Source organism: Diabrotica undecimpunctata, chromosome 3 (genome assembly GCF_040954645.1).
Source record: "Diabrotica undecimpunctata isolate CICGRU chromosome 3, icDiaUnde3, whole genome shotgun sequence".
NCBI classification, from domain to species: domain Eukaryota; kingdom Metazoa; phylum Arthropoda; class Insecta; order Coleoptera; family Chrysomelidae; genus Diabrotica; species Diabrotica undecimpunctata.
Window position 1 is genome coordinate 110,213,659 of NC_092805.1, and position 24,525 is coordinate 110,238,183.

At 32.1% G+C, this 24,525-nt stretch overlaps 1 protein-coding gene across 3 annotated transcripts in view; it reads right to left on the minus strand.

Moving 5' to 3' along the window:
* Pgant2 (polypeptide N-acetylgalactosaminyltransferase 2) overlaps positions 1-24,525 on the minus strand; it is a 354,922-nt gene that overhangs the window by 61,764 nt on the left and 268,633 nt on the right. For all 3 annotated transcript variants that reach the window (XM_072526601.1, XM_072526600.1, XM_072526602.1), the window contains 2 exons: positions 10,280-10,467; positions 2,251-2,418 (listed from right to left, as the gene is read on the minus strand). In XM_072526601.1, coding sequence (XP_072382702.1) covers positions 2,251-2,418; positions 10,280-10,467 — 356 coding nt within the window. The remainder of the gene's footprint in view (positions 1-2,250; positions 2,419-10,279; positions 10,468-24,525) is intronic.

Here is a 24,525-nt window from a genome sequence, read left to right on the forward strand (position 1 = left end):
CTTTCTTCTGATAATATGTTCATCAATATATTTAGTTAGTCTTCTGTTTCTGCTAATACTACTGTGTCATCGGCATATCTTATATTGTTAATGATGATTCCATTGGCTCTGGCACCTTCAGGGCGATCTTCAAGAGAAGCTCTGATTATATGTTCGGCATATACATTAAATAATAGGGGGGATAAAATGCACCCTTGACACACTCCTCGTTCTATGTTGATGTACTTGGTGTTTCCTTTCTCTGTTCGAACGCATCCTGTGTGGTTCGAGTATGTATTACTTATGATAGCTATGTCGTGTCCGTCTAACCCTACTTCTTTTAGCACCTCGATCAATTTTCCGTGTTTGATGCGGTTAAAGGCCTTTCTATAATCGACAAAGCACACATACAGCCGTTTTTGAACCTCAAGATACCTTTCCGCCATCAGTGTCAATCCCATAATTGCTTTTCTAGTGCCTGTACCCTTTCTAAAGCCATACTGAGAACGACTCAGGTATTCTTCACACTTATTTTGAATTCGGTTATAAATTATTAGCATAAAAATCTTAGCGGCATGACTCATTAGGGATACAGTTCGATGGTCTTCACATTTCCTTGCTTTTTGTTTCTTAGAAAGAGCTATATATGTGGATGTTAGCTAGTCATGCCGTATTATGCCATGTTCATATATAATGTTGTAGAGGGATGTTAATTTCATGACAGCATTATCACTTAAGTGTTTAAAATGTTCGGCTGTTATTAGGTCTTCGCCGGGTGCATTGTTGTTCTTTGCGTCTTTTATTGCCTGCAAAACTTCTTCGGTGAGAATGTTTAATTTTTCATCTGTATCTTTTTGTGGGGGCTCTTCTGTTCTCTGATCACCAAACAAATCTTTAAGATATAGCTCCCGTATTTCTTTTTGTTTTTCAGGGTCCATTTCTATTTGGTTTTTTTTGTTTGTTACAATCGATAAGTGTTTGGGTTTCCATATTCCAGCTACTTCTTTAACCTTTCTGTGTAGTTCTCTATCTTTATGCTTCATTTGCAGATCTTCTACCTTTTTACATTTATCTTTCATCCACTCTTCCTTGGCTACATTTATTTTTTTCTCAATTTCCCTGTTGAGTTCTTTGTATCTTGTTAGGTTTTTGTTTTTTATCATCCGTCTACTCTCCATAATTTGTAATATTTCGTTTGTCTTCGCTTCGCTTCGCCTTAGTGGGAGCTATTGTCTTAGACTCTAACTGCGTGTCTACCATGTCTTTATACTTCTTTAACTGGCCCACAACGAACAATAATATACCTGATGAGAAGATGAATGATCACACTTTTCGTTTTTTTTGAGTTGTAATACTTTTTAATATAAATTACCGTACTATGTGTATTTTGTTTCATTTTAATTCCTTATAATGTTTAGTTTCAGGTGACGCTGAACAATTTATTTGAGAAACCCCATAAGTCAATCAAGTTTGAGCTTCTATAGAGCTTATTCTCAATCTTTTTTTCAAAAAATATTAGGATGAAAAAGTCAAGAACCAGTGTATAAATGGAATTAGATCAGTTTTTAATATGTAGAAATCTTCGTGTTTTCCTCACACAGTTATTTCTTGTTTTCCGAAAGTTTTAGTTTTGTGACTTATGGGATTTTTCAAATAAGTAATTCAATTATTATATTGTATTTTAGGAAAACATTTTCTGCTACTGCAGGATAATGATCGGCCGCACATAGGCAGGTTAACAATGCAATACTTTGCAGATGTTGATATTCAGGTACTAGTCTGGCTTACTACAAGTCCAAACCTTAACCACATAGGGCATTTGTGGGACAAATTGAAAAGAGTGGTTAAGCAAAATAATGACGTGTTTGAAATAATGGTGAGTTTGAACTGTGGTAGAGTTGGAACGGGCGCTGGTAAACGAGTGGGTAGAAATACCGTAAAACTAGATTGTTGCTTTGATCCATTCTATACCAAAAAGGAAGAGAGACATTATTAGAGTTTCAAACAAGGTATTAAGATGACCTAATAGAAACTCCGGGACTAAACTGGATATAAGTATTTTATTAATTATCTAATTTATTAATGGAAGCACCGACATTTTGTGATATTTTGAATATTTCTACGATATTTAAGAGCCATCAATATAATACGTCATAGGATTTTATGTTCGGCCTCTAAAAATTGATTTTTTTAAGTTGATAGTTTTAAATTTAGATCTCAATGTATAATACATTTGTAAAAATATGTAAAAATGTAATAACATTGATTTACCTGTGTAGGATCTTTCTGTCGAGATTCTCGGTCAGCATAACTTAAATACTCCCATTTAAAGACTAGATTCCAATCAAATCCACCTCGTAAATCGGCAGACGCACCAATATACTGGAAAGTATCCATACTAATAACATCTATCACAGGACAAACAACCCTAGTGGGGTCCTGAAAAAAAAAAGAGTTTTATTTAATGCTGTAATAAAATCACATCTTTTTAAATCTTTAGTAAATTCTGTTAAACCCGTTTTACTGGTCTAACTATTAGGCTAGCAAAACCTCTTATTTACTTCAGACTTTGTAAACAAGAACCTACGTGAAGTAGATTAAATTACTGCATGTTTATCTTTCAGGTAATTACATTCCAATTTTATGCGGAAGTTAGGAATAAAATGTAGTTAGAGTTTCATATAAGGATTTTAAACAAGGTAAAATCTCGGTTACTTTTAAGCACTGTAAATATTTTACTTAGATTTTTAGCGTATACTTTAAACAAGAAGTTATATAAATATGCGATATTAAATAAATTAATTATAATATAGTATAACAAGCGGTAGTTGAGGTAATTAATTTTAAAATTTTAACAAGTTTAAAGCAATTGAAAGTTGAGGTAAATTTAATATGGTATGAATTTAATTTTAATTTAATAAAAAAGTAAAAATATTTCCTATGCCCATTTTTAATAGTGAGATATTTTAAACTGTAGTGAAAAAAGAGATATTTCATGACATTAATTTATTATTTTTATTTACTTTTCCATTTAAAAATATCTTAAAGCAACACACAAAAAAATAAAAGAAAGAAATTATTTTCATTAAAAAGGTGTTCGAAATGAGCATCCATAACGTCAACACAGGCTTCAAGATGGTTTTCGAATGATTTACTTTAATAACACGTAACAGTATGAAATGCCTTTCTGATTCTGACCTTTATCTCGTCAATTACACAGGCCGAAAAAATTTAACCAATATTTGGACCCAGAGATCAGAATATACTTTTCAGAAGTTTTTGTGCGTTGAATCTGAATCAGAGCTCCAAATTGCCAAATTGGCTCTGGTTTCTGAAATATTTTTACCTAAAATTGCAAAAATAGTGGTTTTTGCATAGACATATACAAATAGACTGAGTGCTATAATACAGTCGCGTTCCTCCAGTGCGACAGAGAAAACTGACGCAAAGCAGTCCCTGCATCTCTTTCTAATTTGTGGGGTCTCGACCATGTAACCTAAATGGCCAATGAGATGGTCACGTGGTCAATAAACCCGGCTTATTAGAAAAAAAAATGCTGTACCATGCTAAGGTGATGTAGATTATGAAGAATTAATCTGAGGACACCGGTACACAATAGGCTCGAATGGTCCGTTGCTCAGTACAGGTAGATTATGGGCGGGGTCATTTTTAAAGGTCAGTAACACAAGAAAGAATAACTATATAACTACAAAAAGAAAACAGGCAAAATAACAGCTCTTCAAAAGGAAAAAATACGCCACTTTTTTTAAATATTTGTATCCCAAAAAATCAGGCATGAGATATTTACGAAACAAAGAGAAAAGAAAATATCGCAGAACAAGCAAATAACATATTTATATTAGAAAACGGAATCAAATATAATAGTCAAATATATCTATAATGCAAAATATACCACAAAATAATTAAATATTGTTTCAAGAATGCGCACTTAAGGTTTATTCAAGTGTAAAATCCAAACCAATTGCGTTGAAAGTATATTTATTTTTATTTAAGCCTGTTGATACATAAACAACAAAATCAATTATAATTTGCGAACTAAACATTATTACTTTAATAGAAAAAGTGAAACTATAAAAAAAGTGCTTTTGAACACTCTTATAAACCCGCTTTTTAAAAGTCCGCATTTAGGATTGTAAGATTGCGCAAGTAATTTTATGAACATAGGTCACATTTATAAGATCCAAAACCTGCGTAGTCACTGCACTTTTCATGCCACCATTCAGCACATGATATGCACTTAATTCAGTCTTCTGTGATAGGTTCTTTAAATGTTTCATTGCACCCTGGACAGCCCCAAATTTTCTTATGGGGCGTTGTTTTTGGCTTTGTGAAAACAGCTTTTTCATTTTTTTGTATCTTCTCTGCCGGTCTAAGGTTTACATCTGATTTCCTTTTTAAACTCCCTCCCAGAAGCACTTGCGGTGGTGGTAGGTTATCGCCAACATTCAGTTTAAGTTTGTATTGCGGCTTTTTTTTTTCTCATTTTCTCTTCAATTAGTTGGTCTTTATATGGAGAGCTGGTGATAATTTCCGACTTTTTGGTTCTGCGATTTCTGGATTTAACCACAATTGATTTAGGTAACGGAGAAATGGTTGTTAATTTAATATAACTTGATGATGTTCCAGGAGTCTTTGATAAATCAAATGTTTTTGTTTTTGGAGCTATATCAACTTTTTCTTCCAAAGTTATTGCAGATGTGTTGGAAACTAGATCTGTAAGCTAAGGGGTATTGTTTTTGATCTGTAAAATCCTTCTCGTTCAATCGGGGATTTGTTGAAATGTGCTCTTGGTACAGGCGATTTATAAATAATTTCTCGACCCTTGTCTCTCCTATAAATGACATATTAAAAGGTAAAAAGAAGAAACAGTCGGTAGACTGGACTGATTCCACTGAAAACTCCTTTATTTTAATTAAAGAGGCTCTTATCTCTGCCCCTGTTCTAACTCAACCTGATTTTTAAAACCTTTTATTATTCAATGTGACGCTAGCGATACTGGGTTAGGAGGTGTCTTAACACAAACCGTCGATGGCTCGGATGTAGTTATTGCTTATGCTAGTCGTACCTTATCTAGGGCTGAACGAAACTACTCTGTCACGAAGAGAATGACATTTTACACAATTTTGATCTCTTTCATTTTTTTCGCTAAAATCAATATTTAAGGTCCTAAGTTCGTTCCTTTTCTGACTTGCTGCTGACGTTAACGTTTAGGGTTCGTTAATCACTTGTATCTCGTTAGACTTATCACAGGAGTGGGACCTTAATTAAATGTTGATTGAAGCACAAAAAATCAAAGAAATCAAAATTGTTATAAAATATAATTCTCCCCATTTTCGAATATGCATATTTATGTTGTAAAATAATAAACGAGATAATTCAATAATTATATTTATTACCTATTTTTTCCCTTAACTCGAAAAATATCGACCACACGATAAAATTTGCACAGAAGAAATTGTGGGAAATCGCAATTGTAACAATTTACGTCTATACCATTTTATCATAAAGTTTATAATGGCCAAGATATTAAACAAAAATAAATCCTATATACCCAATTCTCACAAGGTGTTACGCTTGCACCTTTACCGCATACGTACCACTTCAAATATCGATTTTAGCAAAAAAATGAAAACTGTGTAAAATAGAAAGCTCTCCATTTTTGTTTATGTACATCTATGTCATACAGTTAACAATAAGTGCGATAATTCAATAATTATGTTTCCGCCTCTTTCACTATATTCTCCCTTAACTCGAAAAATATCGACCGCAAGAAATTTGTAATAAACAAATTGTAGAAAATTGCATTTGCAATAATTTCAGTCGTTACCGTTTTTGTCGAAAAGGTAAAAACGGCGGAGATATTGAGCAAAGTCGGTTCTACTTTAAATTCAAGATGGCGGCTAGCGCAACGGTGCGGTGATATTCAGTCGCGATTTTAAATTTACACTAATATTGATCTATATATAAATAAAATATAAAATAATAAAATTTGGGGTAGATCGCCATGCTCGGTTAGGCCTTTTTTTCCCCTAACCCGACTTTACTATACAGGATATTTCATATTTTTTATTCCAGTTGCTGAGTTTCCACATGATGCCTGGTTTCATGCATTCACATGGTCGGGTCAGTCGTCAATTTTACACCACTCAGCCTGGACCCTGAGTAGCTCCAGTCGCTTGATACAAGAAGAGTATTACCAGTACGCATCATACCTTAATAATTACTGCACCTTAAACTAGATATTAAATATTACTAGAATGATAAAATATCTCAATATTTTCAAATCAATTTTTCAAAATTAATTGTATAAAAACGCCAGGTTATTAAACATAACACATATTACGGGATATAATTTTTATGATATTTGAAAAGTAGTTTTATTTTTAAACCTTCATTAACTTAGTTACAATCCAGAACATAGTTGTTGAATTATAGTAATTGTTAAAAAATATTTTAATTGATATAAATGACAATCTTCTTTTTTAACTCATGGCAGAAACATATTTTTTCATAGTAATAACTATCATTTACAAGTACATACATTACACAGATGATGAAATATAATTACTATTTTTTGAATCAAAAGCGAATTATATCATGAAATAAAAAAAGTATATATATTATGTTGAAATATAATTGCTAATTCTTAAAGCAAAGGCGAATTATTACATGGAATAAAAACTATAATTTTGTGGAGATAGGAGATACGCTTTGCCGAAATAGCCATATTAAATGTTTCACTTAGTTGTTAACGTATTTCATTCCAGGCAGTTAAGATAAAAAAATTAAAAAAAACTACTGAAATAATTCGTGTTAATGCACCTGAAGAACAAATATGACGTCTAGAAATTACGATGAGTAAATTATGCAAGTACATACAATTTATTTGGTAGGCAAACTTACAGCAGATACCAGAGATTATACAAGACTGGAAAAAGGAAATCACAGCCGGAAGAAACTAACACATACTAATACATACTAATAACTACTAATATTAAGTAATCGCAAAAAATTCTCTAAGTGACTTCGAAGGCAATTCCCGAAAATTTTAAAACAAACAATGAAATATAAAAAAACAAACAATGACAATTTTTTTAATGCAGTAAATCTCATTATAATATATTATTCTCATTGCATTAACACTGTGCGAGGTCTGCTAGAAAAGAAAAACAGAGAAGTGGAAAACATTGGGATCTTGGTCGTTTATATAATACAATGTACAATATAGGAATTATTCCTAAAAATTAGCTGATATCTACTTTTATAGCATTGCCCAAGAAAACAAATGCAAAGGAATGTCAAGATCATCGAACAATTAGTTTAATAAGCCACAAACTGAAAATCTTTCTGAATCATATCGTGATTCCATGGCCATACATCGACGAATATTGTTAACTTCTTTAAAATAACTTTATTCAAACACCAACAATATTACAATAATTTACAGCTTTTATTCAATGATAACTATTCAAAAATATTACTGTTATTTAAATTGTTAACTTCGTATATACATTTTTTGGCATTTCAGAGATTACTTGACATTTCAAAATTTTTCGATGACATCTGGAACATTCTAGATTTTTATACTTCTTCTTTTTCGTCAAGGGACTTTTTCTATATGGAATAAATCTCACAAAACTGTCGTAAAACTGCTCTTTCGCTGAAGAAGCGTAGACAAGAAGAGGAGCAGGTGAATGAGTAGCGTAGACAAAAAGAGAAGAAGCAGAAAAAGATTTGAAATTTAATTTAGAAAGACAAGTTGACGCAAAGGCTACTGGAAACGGCAGAGATAAGAGTACTGAGAAGAATTACAGGAAATACGCTGAGAGATCGAAAGAGAAGTGAAGACATTAGAAAACAATGTAACGTAGAGTGTATAAATGAATGGACACAAAATAGAAAAAAAGAATGGAATAACCACATAAGCAGAATGGAAGTATCAGACGACCGCCCAAAAGATGGAGTGACAACCTTCCATAGAGGTATTAATCCGCCAATGAACAAGCAGAATTGCTTATAAAGAGGAAGAAGGAGAAGAAGAAGAAGTAGTTGAGTTGAAAGAAAAATCCATATCAAATCTTTTTTATGTAATATTGTTTCAGAAATTAATGTCGAATCAGAACAAACAACTTTACAATCTTCTATAGTTGAACCAGACACAATGTGAATTAGCAAAATTTTCAAAACCACCCACCTTCCTATCTAGCTGTTTAAGAAAATGCTGTGGTTGTGACGTGGATGGCGTAGGTTTGGCCAGTGTCTGGACAACGTTTATACTCAAAAGATTTTTTATAATACTCATTTGGGCCTGTAATAATGTACATATATACTGCTGGTTCCATTAATTGAACAAATAAACTGTATTTATGAGACCCACTCCAAACATAACATCGATAGCAACTTTTTTGTACCAGGTCAAGGTCTAGCGAATTGATGAATAGTAAGCCAATTCGTCATGAAGATCGATACCTTTTTTTATTATTGTATTTTATTATCATATTAGGCTTTGGGCGTGGGTTTCGACCTGTACTCATCGTTTGTTTATCTGCGTGAAAAATAGATATCATAAGAACGTCCCTCTTGTCCTTTCATTTTAGGATCCTCACATTATTTTTTTGGGCAGCAATTTGTTCTCTCTTCGGTTTCTAGTTTTTGACCAATATAGATAAGTGTTAAGGATTTTTTCTCAATGACCTACAAAGATCAGCTTTGCGTTGAAGCAAGTATTCAGCTAATGGTACACTGGTATACCAATTATCTGCAATAATTATTCTCCCCTGGTCCAAAAGGTCTTCACAAAGCTAGACAATTACGTTTCCAGGTTTATCAAGATTGAAGAATAGAGGATCTTGGTCAAAATAAACTTTATATTTCCAAATATATCCATCATCAGTTGTGGCTTTGGAAATATTTAGTCGATACTTAAAACAGTCGCCCTTAAAAGGGGACAATTTTTACGCAATCTTTTGGTGAAAGAAACTTTCTGCAGTTTCTCATTACAATGCCTATAATTGGTTGGATTTTATACAAGCGATTTTTGTTATCTCTTTTAATTGTATTGTCAACGAAATGACAGCAGTGTAAATTGCTACGAAGCGATTGTAGAGCATTTGTATCTAGAGCAACAAAGGATGATAAAAAATGGGATCTTTTTTCAGTAGCATTCTAATGTAGAGAATCTGTTTATACCAGTCAGCAAGTAAATGCCCAAAAACTTTTCCATTTCTTCCTTGTTTACCGGTTTGCAACGATTTAAACGACCTCCAGAATTATTAGCAATAAGTTGTTCAGCGTATAGGTTTGGTTTGTTAAATCACTAACTCAAATAAATCGTCATCAACCAAAAGGCGAAATATTGCAAACATATCTGCATTTTCTGGAATATTTTCAGTATGTATAAAGGTTTCTACTTTAGTTACTAATTTCATTCATTACCTGATTATCTCGTAGACTTAAAGGTCAGCTGGCAAATCTTCAAGAATAAAATCGGGATCTGCTACACTATCTCACTGTCAAAATCAGGCATATCACTACGGTCGGTTACATTTGCTTCATCTGACGAATTTGACTGACTATATTGTTCGTAATCACTGTCTTCTAATATTCTTCGCAACTCTTCCTCCGTATAGCTTCGTTTCTTACTCATATTGCCGCAATAACTTCAATTTAACAAAAAAAGCACAAAAAAATACAAACACGTCTGTTTTGTTTTGATTTTCGACTAATATTATAAACGTCATTTGTCAATCAAGTAGCTAATTTCACGTATGTTGTCGTCTTAGAACATAAAGAAGACCTAAAGTTACCGCAATTGATCATTTGTCTATGACATTTCTTATTTGATACATAGGTATAAAAAATAATTAAAATGAGAAAAATACGCACATACCACATAATGTTCTGTGGACTCAAGAGACAACTTTTGGTCATTTTTGTTCTAGAGAGTCCACATTATTTATTTATTTATAGCCATAAGATATACATTTTTACAAAAACATAACTGGGCTTTTAAGCAATTTCCACTCCAAAATCTGGACAGTGACCCTGTTAAGATATTTTTCTAATGAACTCGTATTATTTTGTACAGAAAAAATAATTTAAGATATAACCCATATATTCTAATCCATATTACGAAACCAACGTCCCTTAAACCTGTTTACAACTTTGTTTTAATTATTCTTTACAATTTTTTCAATAATAAAAAAATTATAAAAGATCAAAAAAGCTTAAATTAAATTTCAGTCGGAAAATCTAATCAAGAGAAAAAATCTGCACTTACTTCTACAACTCTTTCGAGCAGCGGTTCCAACCAATTCGCGTTGCACTCACAGTGGCTATCTAAAAATGTCAAAACCGAAGCAGTTGCGGCATCAGCACCTTTTACCCTTGATCTCATCAATCCTTCCCTTTTATCGTTCCTTAGAACTCTTACTTTTTGAATTTTTGCCAATTCTTCGCCATCGGTAGCTAAAAATAAAAGAGTTAAGATTTTAATTATTGTACTCGATTACATAGCAGGCGTTAATGTCTTATAGGGGGCAAATCACTCAAATGTTTATTCTCTCATTATTAAGGAACAACTTAAATAAAAATATGAAAGTAGAAGTCTACAAATATACCATATTATCTACAATAGTTTTTTGTTATTAATACTTAAAAAAATATAAAGTAAAATAAAATGTAATAAAAATGAATATATAGTAAAATACATATTTTCAACATAGCTGGAAAATGCATATGTTTAAAAATATAAAGAAAATTGCAAAAAAACAAAGTTGAAAACATTTTCTCGCTATCTAGTGCCATCCTTGTGGAGTATTGGGCGCTTGTGTGTGTCTTGGACAAAAGTGTAAAGGTCCCCACCTACCAAGAAGCAAGAATGCGCAATTAAGTCTATGCATGTTTGCAGTAAGGTAAACCCGTACACTCCAGGCTGACATACACCAGTACTTTTGCTTTCAGTTTAGAAGTAAGGTTAAAGTGAACATGACGTCAAAAAATGATCTTTTATTAATGGCAGTGGCGTGTGTTTGTATTAAAGAAAAGTGTCGTATTAAAAGAAAACCAAGATCGCAATGGACAAAGGCTTGGTTACAAAAACGAGCTACGTACTCTCATGTCAATTTACTGTAAGAATTGTGACTTGATCCGTCAGATTGGCATAATTACTTGAGAATGGATTAAGATACGTATTTTGAACTATTATCTTTAGTAACTCCTTTGATGATACAAAAACAGGACACGTGAAGAATGCGGCAGGCTATAACGGCACATGAAAGGCTAACTGCAACATTAAGATTTTTGGCAACTGGAAGGAGCTATGAGGATTTAAAATTTTCAACAATAATTTCTGCTCAGGCATTAGGTCGAATTAGGCTTCCCTCGTTTTTTTTTAGTTAGTTCTTCGTAGGCTTTAATTTTTTTCTAACGATCACTGTATGCCTTATTTTTAATTTGCTATAAACAGATAACTTCTGTAAAGCTCTAGGAATTCCGTGATAAAATCTTTTGACATGGTCTATAGATCATTCATGGTTTTTATTACACTGTCTGTTTTCTCATAAAATTATAAAATGCTAAATAATATGCAACATCTAACGAGCAGTCGTACAGCACTGATTGGAAATGAAACATACAGATACTTGTTGCTCATAAATTGTCGTTCTTCCCGGTGCGATGATAATTGCACGCGCTAAAAATCAAGACGATCCTGATTTTGAAAGGCTTGGTTGCGCATTCCACATTTTTTGCCATACACGCACACTTTTAACTGTACCCCGTATCGTGAACATTCAAACCTTCGCGCTTTCTTCTTAGTAAGTGAGCACCTTAAGATGGTGGCTTGCGGGGTCAGCGCATGGATAAACTCTGCACTAGTTCCTTCCATTCTCTTCTACTTTTGGCTTTGTTTTTGACTTCACCCCATCTTAGTTATTTTTTTTAATGTTTTGTGGTTGTACTCGCAGTTATTTTCTAGATGTTGTCTGGTCTTCCTCTGTTTCTTTTCCCCTCAGGTTAGTATTCAAGTGCTTGTCTCGTTATGTTGTTTTAATCGTTTTTCAAGATATGGCCAATTCATTTCCATGTTTTTTCTTAATTCTAGTAGATACGTTAATTTTCTTTTTTTTTTCAAAGTTCTGTATTCGTTATTCTGTTGGGCCAATATATTTTCAGGATCTTTCTTAAATATTTGTTTACAAGGTTTCTAACTTTTTAGTTACAGTTTCTTCCTATTTCCATGTTTCACCTCTATAAAGTTTTAAAATTAACTTTATTTTGAACACCGACAATATTACGATACTTATTACAACTCTAACTGAATCTATAATTTCAAAAACTCAAATACTACTTGTACAAACTGTCAACAACATCTGTCCATATACATTTTCTGACATTCCAAACTTCACTAGACAGTTCAGGATTTTTCCATGGCATCTTGAATATCCTAGAAAATACTTCTTCTTATTCCCCATCTGCACTACTCTCTCCTTTACAGTTATTTGACTCGAATAACTGGCCTATCAGGGACCGATTAAAGCAACTACCTTGGGTTTACTTCTAGCTGAAAACTGGATTCGGTAGATTAGATCGTTTATTTTCTGTATTATGGTACACAGGCCTTACTAATTTCGTTAAAGTTTTGGTCTAAGTCCTTTCTAACTTGTGGAATTGATTGTATAACTATATTGGGTCACCTCTTTCGAAAGTTGTACCTGTAGCATGCATGTTGAGCCTGGTCTTGGCTTTATCACTTTGAAGCTTCAGACTTTTACGAGCAAATTCGTAGACTTTTTCCAATTTTTCTCTTCTGGTGATCATCGTCGATGGAGAATAACGGGTTGCTTCATGTTTGGAGCTTCTATAGGCTGACAGAAATAAAGGAATTAAAGTATCCCAATCTTTTTGATTATCAGCGACACAAACATTAAAAGGTATTAACAAGCATAATACTCATTCGACACATTATGTCGTTCGATCATTCCGTCTGATTGAGGATGGAGAGGCGTAATGCAAGTTTTTTTAATACCAAATACTTTCATTAATTCTTGCCATAATTCTGATTCAAAATTTCGTCCTTGATCAGAATGTAACTCTAAAGGAACTCTATATCTTAAAACGATGTGTTTTATGAATGCTTCTGCTACTATAGTTGCTTCTTGATTAGAAGGGTGTGCAATTTCAGGCTATTTTAAAAAATAATCAATTGCGACCATTAAGTACTAGTTTCCTCTCTCTGTCATCGGAAATGAACCGAGAATATCCACTGAAAGTAGTTCAAAAGGCTCTCCGGAAAGATATTGTGCCATTTTATAACTTCTAGACTTCTTGTACTAGGGCATTTTCTACCGTTACACGGTCAAAGGCCTTTTCAAAGACGATAAGACTTACATCTATATCTTGGTCCTATTTCTTTGCTTGTTCCAAGATAATTCTAAGGGTATAAATGTGACCAACGGTAGAGCATTTGACATGGAAGTCTACTTGGTTGCTTTTTCCTCAGTTTCGCTTAACTACCTCAAAAGATAGTCACTGATTAGAACGTTTATCATTATCATTAAGCTTGCAATCTATGTTGTTTATGGCTAACACGTTTTCAATATCCTATTCTGAGGTGAGGTACATTATTCCTATTTGTCATTTATAAATTGCTGTGTCTTTTGCTGCTATATTAGCTCTTTCCCCTGACGAAGAAAAAGGGAAAGGGTTAAATTATGCTGGATGACTATCTGATGATTTGCAGTGGTGTTGCGAAAGCAACCAGAGCCAAAGAAGGAGTCGCCTTATTAGTACACAGAAAATTTTTACACCAAGTACAAGAATGTAAATATATCTCCAAAAGAATAGTAAGTGTAAAAGTTAGACTAGATGTCAAACCTCTGAATGTGATAGCCATCTATACACCAGAGAACAACAGAGATACCACCACATGGGAAAATTTCTACGAACACCTTCAGACTGTAATAAATAAGACCCCAAAAAATGAATACATAATCATTATGGGTGATTTTAACGCTCGTATTGCCAATGATATAGTTCTAGGAATTAAGCAGCGATATAATGAAAATATCAGAAATGAAAACGGAGACCTTCTGACGGACCTCACCTCCGCAGCATAAACGAAATACGTATTAATAATACATTTTTCCCTCACAATGAACAATACAAATACACTTTTAAAAACATTAGAGGACAAAGATCTATGATAGACTATATTCTGTCGAATAGAGAGTTACTGAGAGGAATTACAGGAAATCACTGAGAGATCAAAAGGGAAGTGAAGACATTAAAAGAAAATGTAACGTAAAATGTATATTGTTCTGAAGCTATTATATTATATTCATGTAAAATGTATAAACGAATGGACACTAAATAGAGAAAAAAGAATAAAATAACCACATAAGGAGAATGGGGGAGACCCGTGTCGTCAGAATAGCAAGATATAAGTCACCGATCGGCAGAAGAAGTATCGGACGACTGCGCAAAAGATGGAGTGACAACCTTCCATAGAGGTATTAATCCGCCAATGGATAAGCAGAATTGCTTATAAAGAAAAAGAAGAAGAAGAAGAATTTTTTATTAGTTCTAGTCTTCGCTTTTCCGTTTCATGCCATTCATTTGCATTTCATTCAACTAATCGGTGTCTACTTCCTAGAATCTGAGATTTAATTCAGTTATTTTAATTGGGATTAGTTTAACGATTATAACTGTTGAAATGTGAACCAATTTATTACACGATAAAAGTTAAGCACCGGCAATCGTATACGATGATCTTAATACCTATATTACTGATTCTAAATACCTTTTAAATAAGCAACTAACAAATAGTGAACCCAATTTAATGGTCTAATGAATTGAGATGTTAATGTTTTTGCTTTTGCGAAGTAAATTCAATTCATTCTAACTAACCGCTTACCGGAAACCCATTCCAATCAAAAAGTTATTTAACTTTCTTTAAGTACGCTTTTCGTATTAAACTAAATTAGGATATATATATATATATATATATATATATATATATAAATATATATATATATATATATATATATATATATATATATATACAGGGTGTCCAATTAAGTTCGCCCTATATGAAAATTTTTTTTATTTTCAGTTTTATGAAGACGTATAAATAAAATAATGTCTAAAAATATGAATTTTATGTAAGAGTTAACAATATCCACCATTCATATTTTTTGACAATTCGCGTATACTTTGACTGATAAAATTTTATATTTGATGATTTTATTTTAGGTTTTATACAACTTTTTTTCATAAAATTAAAAATAAAAACGTGTCTCATATGGTGCGGTCTTAATTGGACACCCTGTATATAAAGAATACAAATTTATATATATATATATATATATAAATATATATATATATATATATATATATATATATATATAAATATATATATATATATATATATAAATATATATATATATATATATATATATATATATATATATATATATATATATATATATACATATATAAAGTAGTTAGGTATTATTGACTGACACGTTATGTAAAATAAAGTTTTATTTTGGAGTTGCAGTCATTAATAGGGCAGGAAAGTGAAACTCTTTGTTCTTTATCTAGCTTTCGCAAAATTTATTTGCTTCTTCAGGATATGCTAAAATATGGTATCAGTAAATACAATGAAATTAAAATTAAATAGCATTGTATAAAACTAGTATAAAAACTTACAACATGAGGTTAATCCATTAAATTTTCAAATTTACAAAACATTAAAACTTATTAAAATTATCTAGTTATGTAAGTACAATATTTTAATTTTATTTAATTTTATTTATGTTTGATTTATGTCAGAAAGACACTCGCTTCTGTTTATTATATTTTTTGTTGTTGATAACTAGCTCTTGATTGTTATTATGGTTACGTACAAAGTGGCGCCAAATATGAATATTTAAATTTTTTGAAATTATAGTATTTATAGTCAGAAAATCTAATATTAGAAAATTATAGTATTAATTTTCGTAAGACAGAATGTAATTATAGATATTGCTTAGTTTATCAACATCAGTTTTTTTATTAACGCATTGATATTTATTTATGCATATCCATATTTTAGCATATCCTGAAGAAGCAAATAAATTTTGCGAAAGCTAGATAAAGAACAAAGAGTTTCACTTTCCTGCCCTATTAATGACTGCAACCCCAAAATAAAACTTTATTATACATATATATATATATATATATATATATATATATATATATATATATATATATATATAATTTCTGTGTTTTTGCTGATGTATTTATTAGATTAATTTTTGATGTTTCTTCACATTAACATTTTAATGCTACAGATCTTTTTAAAGGTAAGATCATTTGCTTAATTATTTTTCATATTAGATGTATCGCTAATAACACTCTTTTAGATGAACTGATGATGCTCATTGAACAGTGGACGAAACGTCTTCAATAAATAGATAAAGTAGCACAACTCTTGTCTTTTTTATCTCCTTATATATATCTTATCTCTTTTATATATATATATATATATATATATATATATATATATATATATATATATACTATAAAGTATATATATACTATAAAGTATATATATATATATATATATATATATATATATATATACTTTAGTGGATTTTCTTGGGCTTAGGTTAATAAAAACCATTGTTTTGATACTAAGACATTTTTATTTTTTTTTTTCGTTTCGGCAGGAAATCCATGACTTCCAAGAAATAATATTGACTAAAAAAACATTTTATCAGACATAATACGGTTTAAAAGAAAAACTTTTGACTTACCATTTTAAATTTAAAATACATTTTACATGTAGTGACTTAGTGGGTCTGCCCTGTGCTTTTAATATTATTTTAATTTGTAACGTTTATGTATACTTGTTAGCACCAAATTTTTATATGCTTGGTAAGTCAAAAGTTGTTCTTTTAAACCGTATTATGTCTTTGATAAAATATTTTTTTTAGTCAATATTATTTCTTGAAAAAGGCATGGATTTTCCACCGAAACGTCGAAAAAAAAAATATAAAAATATCTTAGTATCACAACGATGTTTTTTATGAACCTAAGCCCAAGAAAATCCACATAAAAAATATATATTAAGGTTCAAGAACTAAACTCAAACTATATATATATATATACACTCATGGACAAAAATATCGAATATTTTAGAATTTGTCAATATTTCTTGTAGTCACTATTATTTTAAAATAGTTTTAGATTACCGATGTTACTCATATAGTAGGCTGATGTTCTCAACTGGTTTAGAATATTTTGACGTTTATTTTGACGTTTATTTTGACGTTTATTCAACGTTTAGTGTCATTCGTATATTTCATCATAAATAACTTTCTTCACGTATGAGAAAAAGCATACTAATTCGGCTATTTTTAGTTTAATTTTTAATTTAAGTTTAATTAAATATTGTTTTGATTTAACTTAGGTTAAAAAAAGTATGCCACTAATTCGCCACTGCGATGAAGCCCAAGCAGCTCAGATTGTAATTTTGTACGAGGAAGGATATACACAAAATTATATCGCACGACGTCTCAGCAGAAGTCAATCTACAGTTTCGAATACTTTAAAAAGGTACCACGAAACATGAAATTTTGTACGAAGGCCTAGTCAAGGACGCCCAAGGTGCACAATCGCAATTGATGACCGTTTTTTGGTTCTTAATTCTTTACGAAATTGCTCATTGGCATCGATGAACCTCAGAAATGAGCTACTAAATGTTAGACAAGTTCAGATCAGTTAAGAAACAGTTAGACGAAGATTAAAAGAAGCAAACTAAAAGCCTAGACGCCCTGCCAAAGTTCCACGTCTTCTACAAAATCATAAAGCTCATCGTTTAGAATTTACAAGAACACATATTTAGTGGAATATCGACAACTGAAAAAATTTTCTTCTTACTGATGAGACCAGAATCCTATCATGGAAACCAGTTGGTCGAAACCACGTCTACAGAAGAGTTAGGGAACGATTCGCCACCTGCAATCTCGTCCAGACCGTTAGTTTTGGAGGTGGTGGCATAATGCTTTGGGAAGGTATTAGTTGGGAGGGACGCACCGCACTTGTGGAAGTGATTGGACGGATGACTGGCGACTCTTACGTTCAAAACATCCTGCAAGATCATGTTTTGCCATATGTTCGTTACATTGGATATGACAGATTCATGTTAATGCACGATAATGTTTGACCACATACAGCTGCCATAGTAATTATCTTGATGAGGTCCAAATTCGAAGATTGGATTAGCCACCCTTTAGGTCAGGTTTAAATCCAATAGAGTACATGTGGGATTAGCTAAAATGTCGCATACGACAAAGAAATCCTATTCCAAATACGATAGAGCAGATTCGGTTTGCTGCACAGGATAAATGGAATGCAATTTCCTAAGGATATGTCCAAAACTTACTTGCAAGCATGCCGAGAAGGATGTAAGCAGTAATAAGAGCTGGAAATACTCTGATCATGCACTTGTTTCAGTAAGCCGATCACAAAAACTCAGTATTTAATGGGTCTTACTTCATAATAACAAAGATACTGGGTGTTTTATCTATTTTGCCAACTTCTTATTTGGGTCATAACTTTTAAACCACGCTGTATATTTTCTTTAAATTTGGCACGAGAATATTTTTTAAGGTGTATAATCGATTAATTAATTTATAATTATAATAAATTTCGGTTCGGATTAAAAAATATTGGAAACATATTCCGACTCAAAAACCATTAGATATAAAAAAATGGATTCTGCATTTGAAAATACACTGGAAAACTAAATTTAGTGGTAAACTTTGAAGTTTCGGCAAAATGTTTTTTCTGGTAAAATTTTGAATTTGAATTCCGAAATTATGTGAATTGCGAGAGCTCGAAATAGAAAAAAAAAATATTGGCGACTTAATTTTAATTAATATCATTATTTAATCTAAATTGATAATCTGTAAACATTTCAGTGATGTTTTTATTATGTGTGACAAATAATTCATAACAAATAATCATCTTTAATTAATGAATAAATGATAAAAGATGTAAAAGATGTAAGATTCATGCTGGAAATGACCACCTCTGCCTTCATGTTTTTAATTACAAAGTTTTAGAATAGTAGATGATAGTAGGCTGCAGTCACTTTGACAATTCATTTACCATGTTTACTTAATGTTTATTCAAATTTTGTTGGTGTGATGTCATACACTGTTGTTGGTTCACAAATGATACGCAATTTCTTTAAACTTCAAACCACAGTATTCCATAATTTTAAATGAAAAACTCTGTATTTTATAATTTTACCGAAAAAAAAAAAAATCAATTGTCTTTCAAATGATATTCAAGTTCCCTATACTTGAAGTTAATACTTTTGGAGATAATTGTGATTTAATGGTAAACTTAAGATATTTTATTCTTTTATTCTAGCCGTGTATGAAATGTACTTTTACAAAGCGATAGAAATGACTCATTTAGAATTAAACAATGATGATAAAAGTTTAAATTACCATCATAAAAGTGGAAAACTACAACCTGATTGTCTCTGATCGCACAAAAAACAATAAACTCTCATTGCTCCTGAAAACCACTTACTCTTGTTAAATATTGATTTACTTCGCTCCAGTATTGTGAACTATCCCTATTAAACATTCCATTTTGATATTGTAATATTGTATTTGTAAATTGTGATTCTTCACACTATATAATATTCTTCAAAAATTCATTACCCTTTTGACATTTTATCGTTACATATTCTGCCGAATTCTATTCTTTTTTTGTAGTCTTGTATTAGACTTAACTGTGGTATTAAAATAGTGATGGAATTTTTGTTTTTGAAGCGAAGCTTCTACAGTGGCGTTTTATTACTTTTTCTCTATAGGAAAATGATGAGTAGAGCGTCACGGAACTAGCGCTATAATCGCGTCACAGAAGTGGCGTCACGAAATAGCGGTTCTTGGTTCGTAATCACAATGAACAGTTGGAAGAGTACATTTACGCGACAAAGGGAGTCCGTTATACAACATGTAAACTTTTTCGATTTTGTTGAAATCTATAAAAAAAATATATAAAAGAATAAAAAATAAATAATAAAATTACAAGAAACATGCAAAGATGCAAACATATATAGACAAAGATAAAAGGAAAACTATCACAGTTTATACCAGTACAAAGCGGAGTCAGACAGGGTAACTCGTCAAACCCAGTCCTCTTTAATATAATAATGGACGAAATAATACAAGCAGTACGTAAAGGTCATGGTTACAGAATGCAAAACAAAGAAATCCAAATATTATGTTATGCAGACGACGCCGCATTAATCGCCGAGACAGAGTCGAGCTCCAAAGATTAACACACATCTTCAATACGCTCGCCAAGAAATACAATATGATAATATCAGCAGAAGAAGAAGTACGAAAACAAAGCTTAAAAGCATGTAAAGCGACGGGATCTCTTAATGACACAATCTGGAAGAACAAACACCTAAAACAAGACACAAAAACAGGAATCTATAAAGCAGCAATTCATCATCATCATCATCATCATCTTGGTGCTACAGCCCTTAGAGGGCCTCGACCTTCTCAAGCTTTCTACGCCATTCTGTTCTGTCCCTTGCCTGTATTTTCCAGTTACCGACTCCGATCTTCTCGGCATCTTGTGTTACCCCGTCCGTCCACCTCAGCTTTGGTCTACTCCGTCTTCTCATTCCCACGGATTGCGCTGTTAGAATCTTTTTTATCATGTTCGATTCAGGGGCCCGGGCTACATGTCCTGCCCACTGCAGGCGGTTTTGCTTAATTATAGTGGTTATATCTTTACCATCAAACGTATGCTTGTAGAGATTCTGCAGTTCAAAGTTATATCTACGCCTCCATATTCCATTCTCACAGACCGCTCCGAATATCTTGCATAGCACTTTTCTTTCAAAAATCGATAGAGCGGATTCATCTGTTTTATTTAGCTTTCATGCCTCTGATCCATATGCGAGAATTTTGCAGAATATGCTTTTGCTAGAATATGCTTTTTATTTCCTCAGATGTGTGATTATTGGGGTTAACCGATGTCCCTAGATATATCAACTCTTTGACCGCTTCGAAGTTTTGGTCATTGATGATTAAATCTGCGTCAACATTTCCAGCTCTTGTGTTTGTGTTAGTCGACATGAATTTGGTTTTATTTTGATTTATATGTAACCCCATTCGTTCTGCTGCTGCTACTAGTTCGGTTAGGATTTCCGCAGATCTCGCCCTGGTTCTTGTTATAATGTCCACGTCGTCTGCATATGCTAGAATTTGGACTGATCTATTAAATAATGTTCTAAATTATTGCTATCTAAATTAGCATGTCGTACAACTTTTTCTAAGGCGACATTAAAAAGCTGATACGCCAGCGCATCTCCCTGCCTTAACCCCCTATGTATTTGAAATGGGGTTGACGTTTTGAATTTTTTACTGCTGACAGCATCTTCGCCATTGTCACTTTTATCAAACATATGAGTTTTTTTGGAATTCCTAACTCATTCATAGCGTTGTAAAGACTTGGTCTTAAGACACTGTCATATGCCGCTTTAAAATCGACAAAAATATGATACATATAAAGCAGCAATTAGACCTATATTAACATACACGTCGGAGACAAGACCTGACATATCTAAAACGAGACGACTACTAGAAACAACAGAGATGAAATTACTCCGACAAATATCAGGGAAAAGTCTGTTGGACAGGGAGAGAAGCAAACACATAAGAGGAGCATGCAATATAGAAGACAATAAATGGATTGGTGACAATACGAAAACAGGAGTGGAATAAACACATTAGTAGAATGGCAAAGGAAAGGATAGTACGAATAACACGAGATAAGTCACCAAATGGACGAAGAAGTTTGGCAGACCAAGAAAAAGATGGTGCGATAATTTAAACAATTTAGGAGGCTAATATTATAAAAGAAACAGGTTTTAAATCTTACATACAAGAAGGAAGAAGAAGAACAAAAAACAGAAAACGTAGTATAAAGCTTCGCGCTAGTCTACAGTACCGCCTACTGTACAATTTTTTTATAATTCGCCGAACAAAGTAATGGCGCTTCGGGATAAGCAGCATAGTAACTAAGAACATTCTGTTTATGATTGTTATTATCAACAATATGCTTCGTTTTGCTAAGATTTTGTTGAACACGTTGTAACACAGAATTTGTTAAATTTTTAAGTAATCTCTTCACAGTGTCATGGGTAGGTCGTCGTCGATCTGGATATATTTTAACAAATAAAGCACATGCTAGTTATAATTATTGTCACATTCCCCATGTATTAAAAGTAACTTTATGCAATCTTTCTTGTTTAATATTCATTGTAAATATCTACTCTTTGTGTTAAAAGGTTTTCAAGATAATATCTATAATGAGATATTAACTTTGAAAATGTTGTCTACATCTGTCAAAATTTTTGCAAAAAGACGAATAACTCAAAAACTGACCTGAAGTTTTGACCTATAGTACCTTTACAAATTTTGTCTAGAAATTTACGCAAAAACTAAAAGTGTAATAATATGCAGGGTATTTTATTTAAAATTACAAAGTTGTAGTTCACTAATCTTTTATGTTAAAATCTTTTCTATAAGTTCATCATAACTTGCAATGCCCATAAACTAATTTTTTAAATTATCGTGTAAATAGTTACCGATATATAGATAGTGTAAGGTCGTCGTGAAACACCCTGTAGATATATAATATTTATTCATTCATGTATAACTTTTTTTTCAACAACTATTGATCTAAATAGTGTAGGATGTAGATAACATATTTATTCATTTGTGCATATATATAGATTAGCACATACACATTAATATTATTATTTTATTTTAATTAGTATTAAATACTGCAACTGGTGTAAATGAATTTCCAATACAGGACCAAACAACGTTACATAAAATTTAATATTAATTTAGAATAATCTATTTTTGATGACGTATTTTCAGCATTTCTGGTTTTAGTTTAGAAATATATAGAATATTTTACAGTTGGCATATTTCGCTACATTGTGACATCTTCAGTAATAGAGGTACAATTAATTAACGTATGTATTACACAATTTTATCGTTAGAACGATAAAATCAGAGCATAGGTAAATAAAGAATTGCCCAAAATTATGAGAAAAAAATTGATTAATAACACATTATTCATACTATATTCAATGATTATGATTTTACAGTCAACTGCTTTTGTAGTCTTTTCTACACTGCGACCTATACGAAGTTTTGTGTATACAATACATCTATATTCAGTCCAATAGACCTAGACTTTTAAGAAAGCCTATTATTCGTCTAGGAGAAAAATTTGTTACTTGATAAGGCTATAGAAGTGCTCTTTCAGGTACTTAAGACGTTAGCAAACAATTTCCTGTAATTTTAGACAACATGTTCGACCGTTTTCTCTAAATTTTCGCAGAATTTACATGTTGCTCTGAGTCCATTTTACAGAGACAGTTTCTAAGTGAGGAATGTCCAATTAGAACATCTATGATTACTCCTGGTTTGAAATATTTTCCCAGTAGGCTAGTTTCTTTCTTATCGGGCCAAGTTTCTTATCTTATCGGGCTTCCTTCATTATGCGGATTTTTGGTACATCGCAGACGCGCTCTAGAACGATAAGATGAGTATTTTCTCTTTCTATAGCAAGACTATTAGTCATCTTATTACCAACAATTACTGTATACCCTGACACCTCCATCAAAACTACTTTGTTGTGCCCTGCCAGTTACTTAAGGGAGCGTTTCTAACTTCAGAGCTCTGAAGCACAAAAATCGATTACTAGCAGTTCTGATATTGACAGTTTATGACCAGTAATCTTAATTCATACTTCCTTTTGTGTTTTTGACCCACCCTTATAAAACATAAGAACACCCCTTGTGATGTGTGCGATTTCGTTTTGTGGTAACTCACATAATATCTGTTAGCATTTTCATAGATTTTGCTGTTCCAGGCACTTTCTAGAAGAGCGATGCATCCTGCATGTGTGTGCAGAGAGGAAACTTGTAGAGGAGATATTTGCGAAGTGAGTATACCACGTAAGTTTCCTACCTGAGATAACTCCGAGGTACAGCTGGTTCCTAAAAAAACTAATACTACTCTTAAAGCGTGTTTTATAGAAAATTGGGCAGTGTATTTTGAAAGATAAATACTTATTATTTATATACTGTCACTGTCACTGCCAAATTTTAAAATTTGTCAAATAACTTATTCTGTTCAACCATGGCTCCACATGCTCGCAAAGAACTAAAAGCAAGAACTGTAACGAAACTAGAAGATGTTTGCTAGCGAACCATTTTAACGTAAGCAGAACAACAGTTTTTAATATTTATAAAAGATGGAGAGAATAAGAAACTCTCGAAAGAAAGCAAGGTTCCGGAAGACCAAAAATATCTACCGTTCATGAAGATCGTGCGCTTTTGGAGAGAATAGAAGAGAATCCTTTTGAAGATGCGAAAACTGCAAGAATTATGTCACAGTTTCCGGGAAAAAAGACAACAACTTG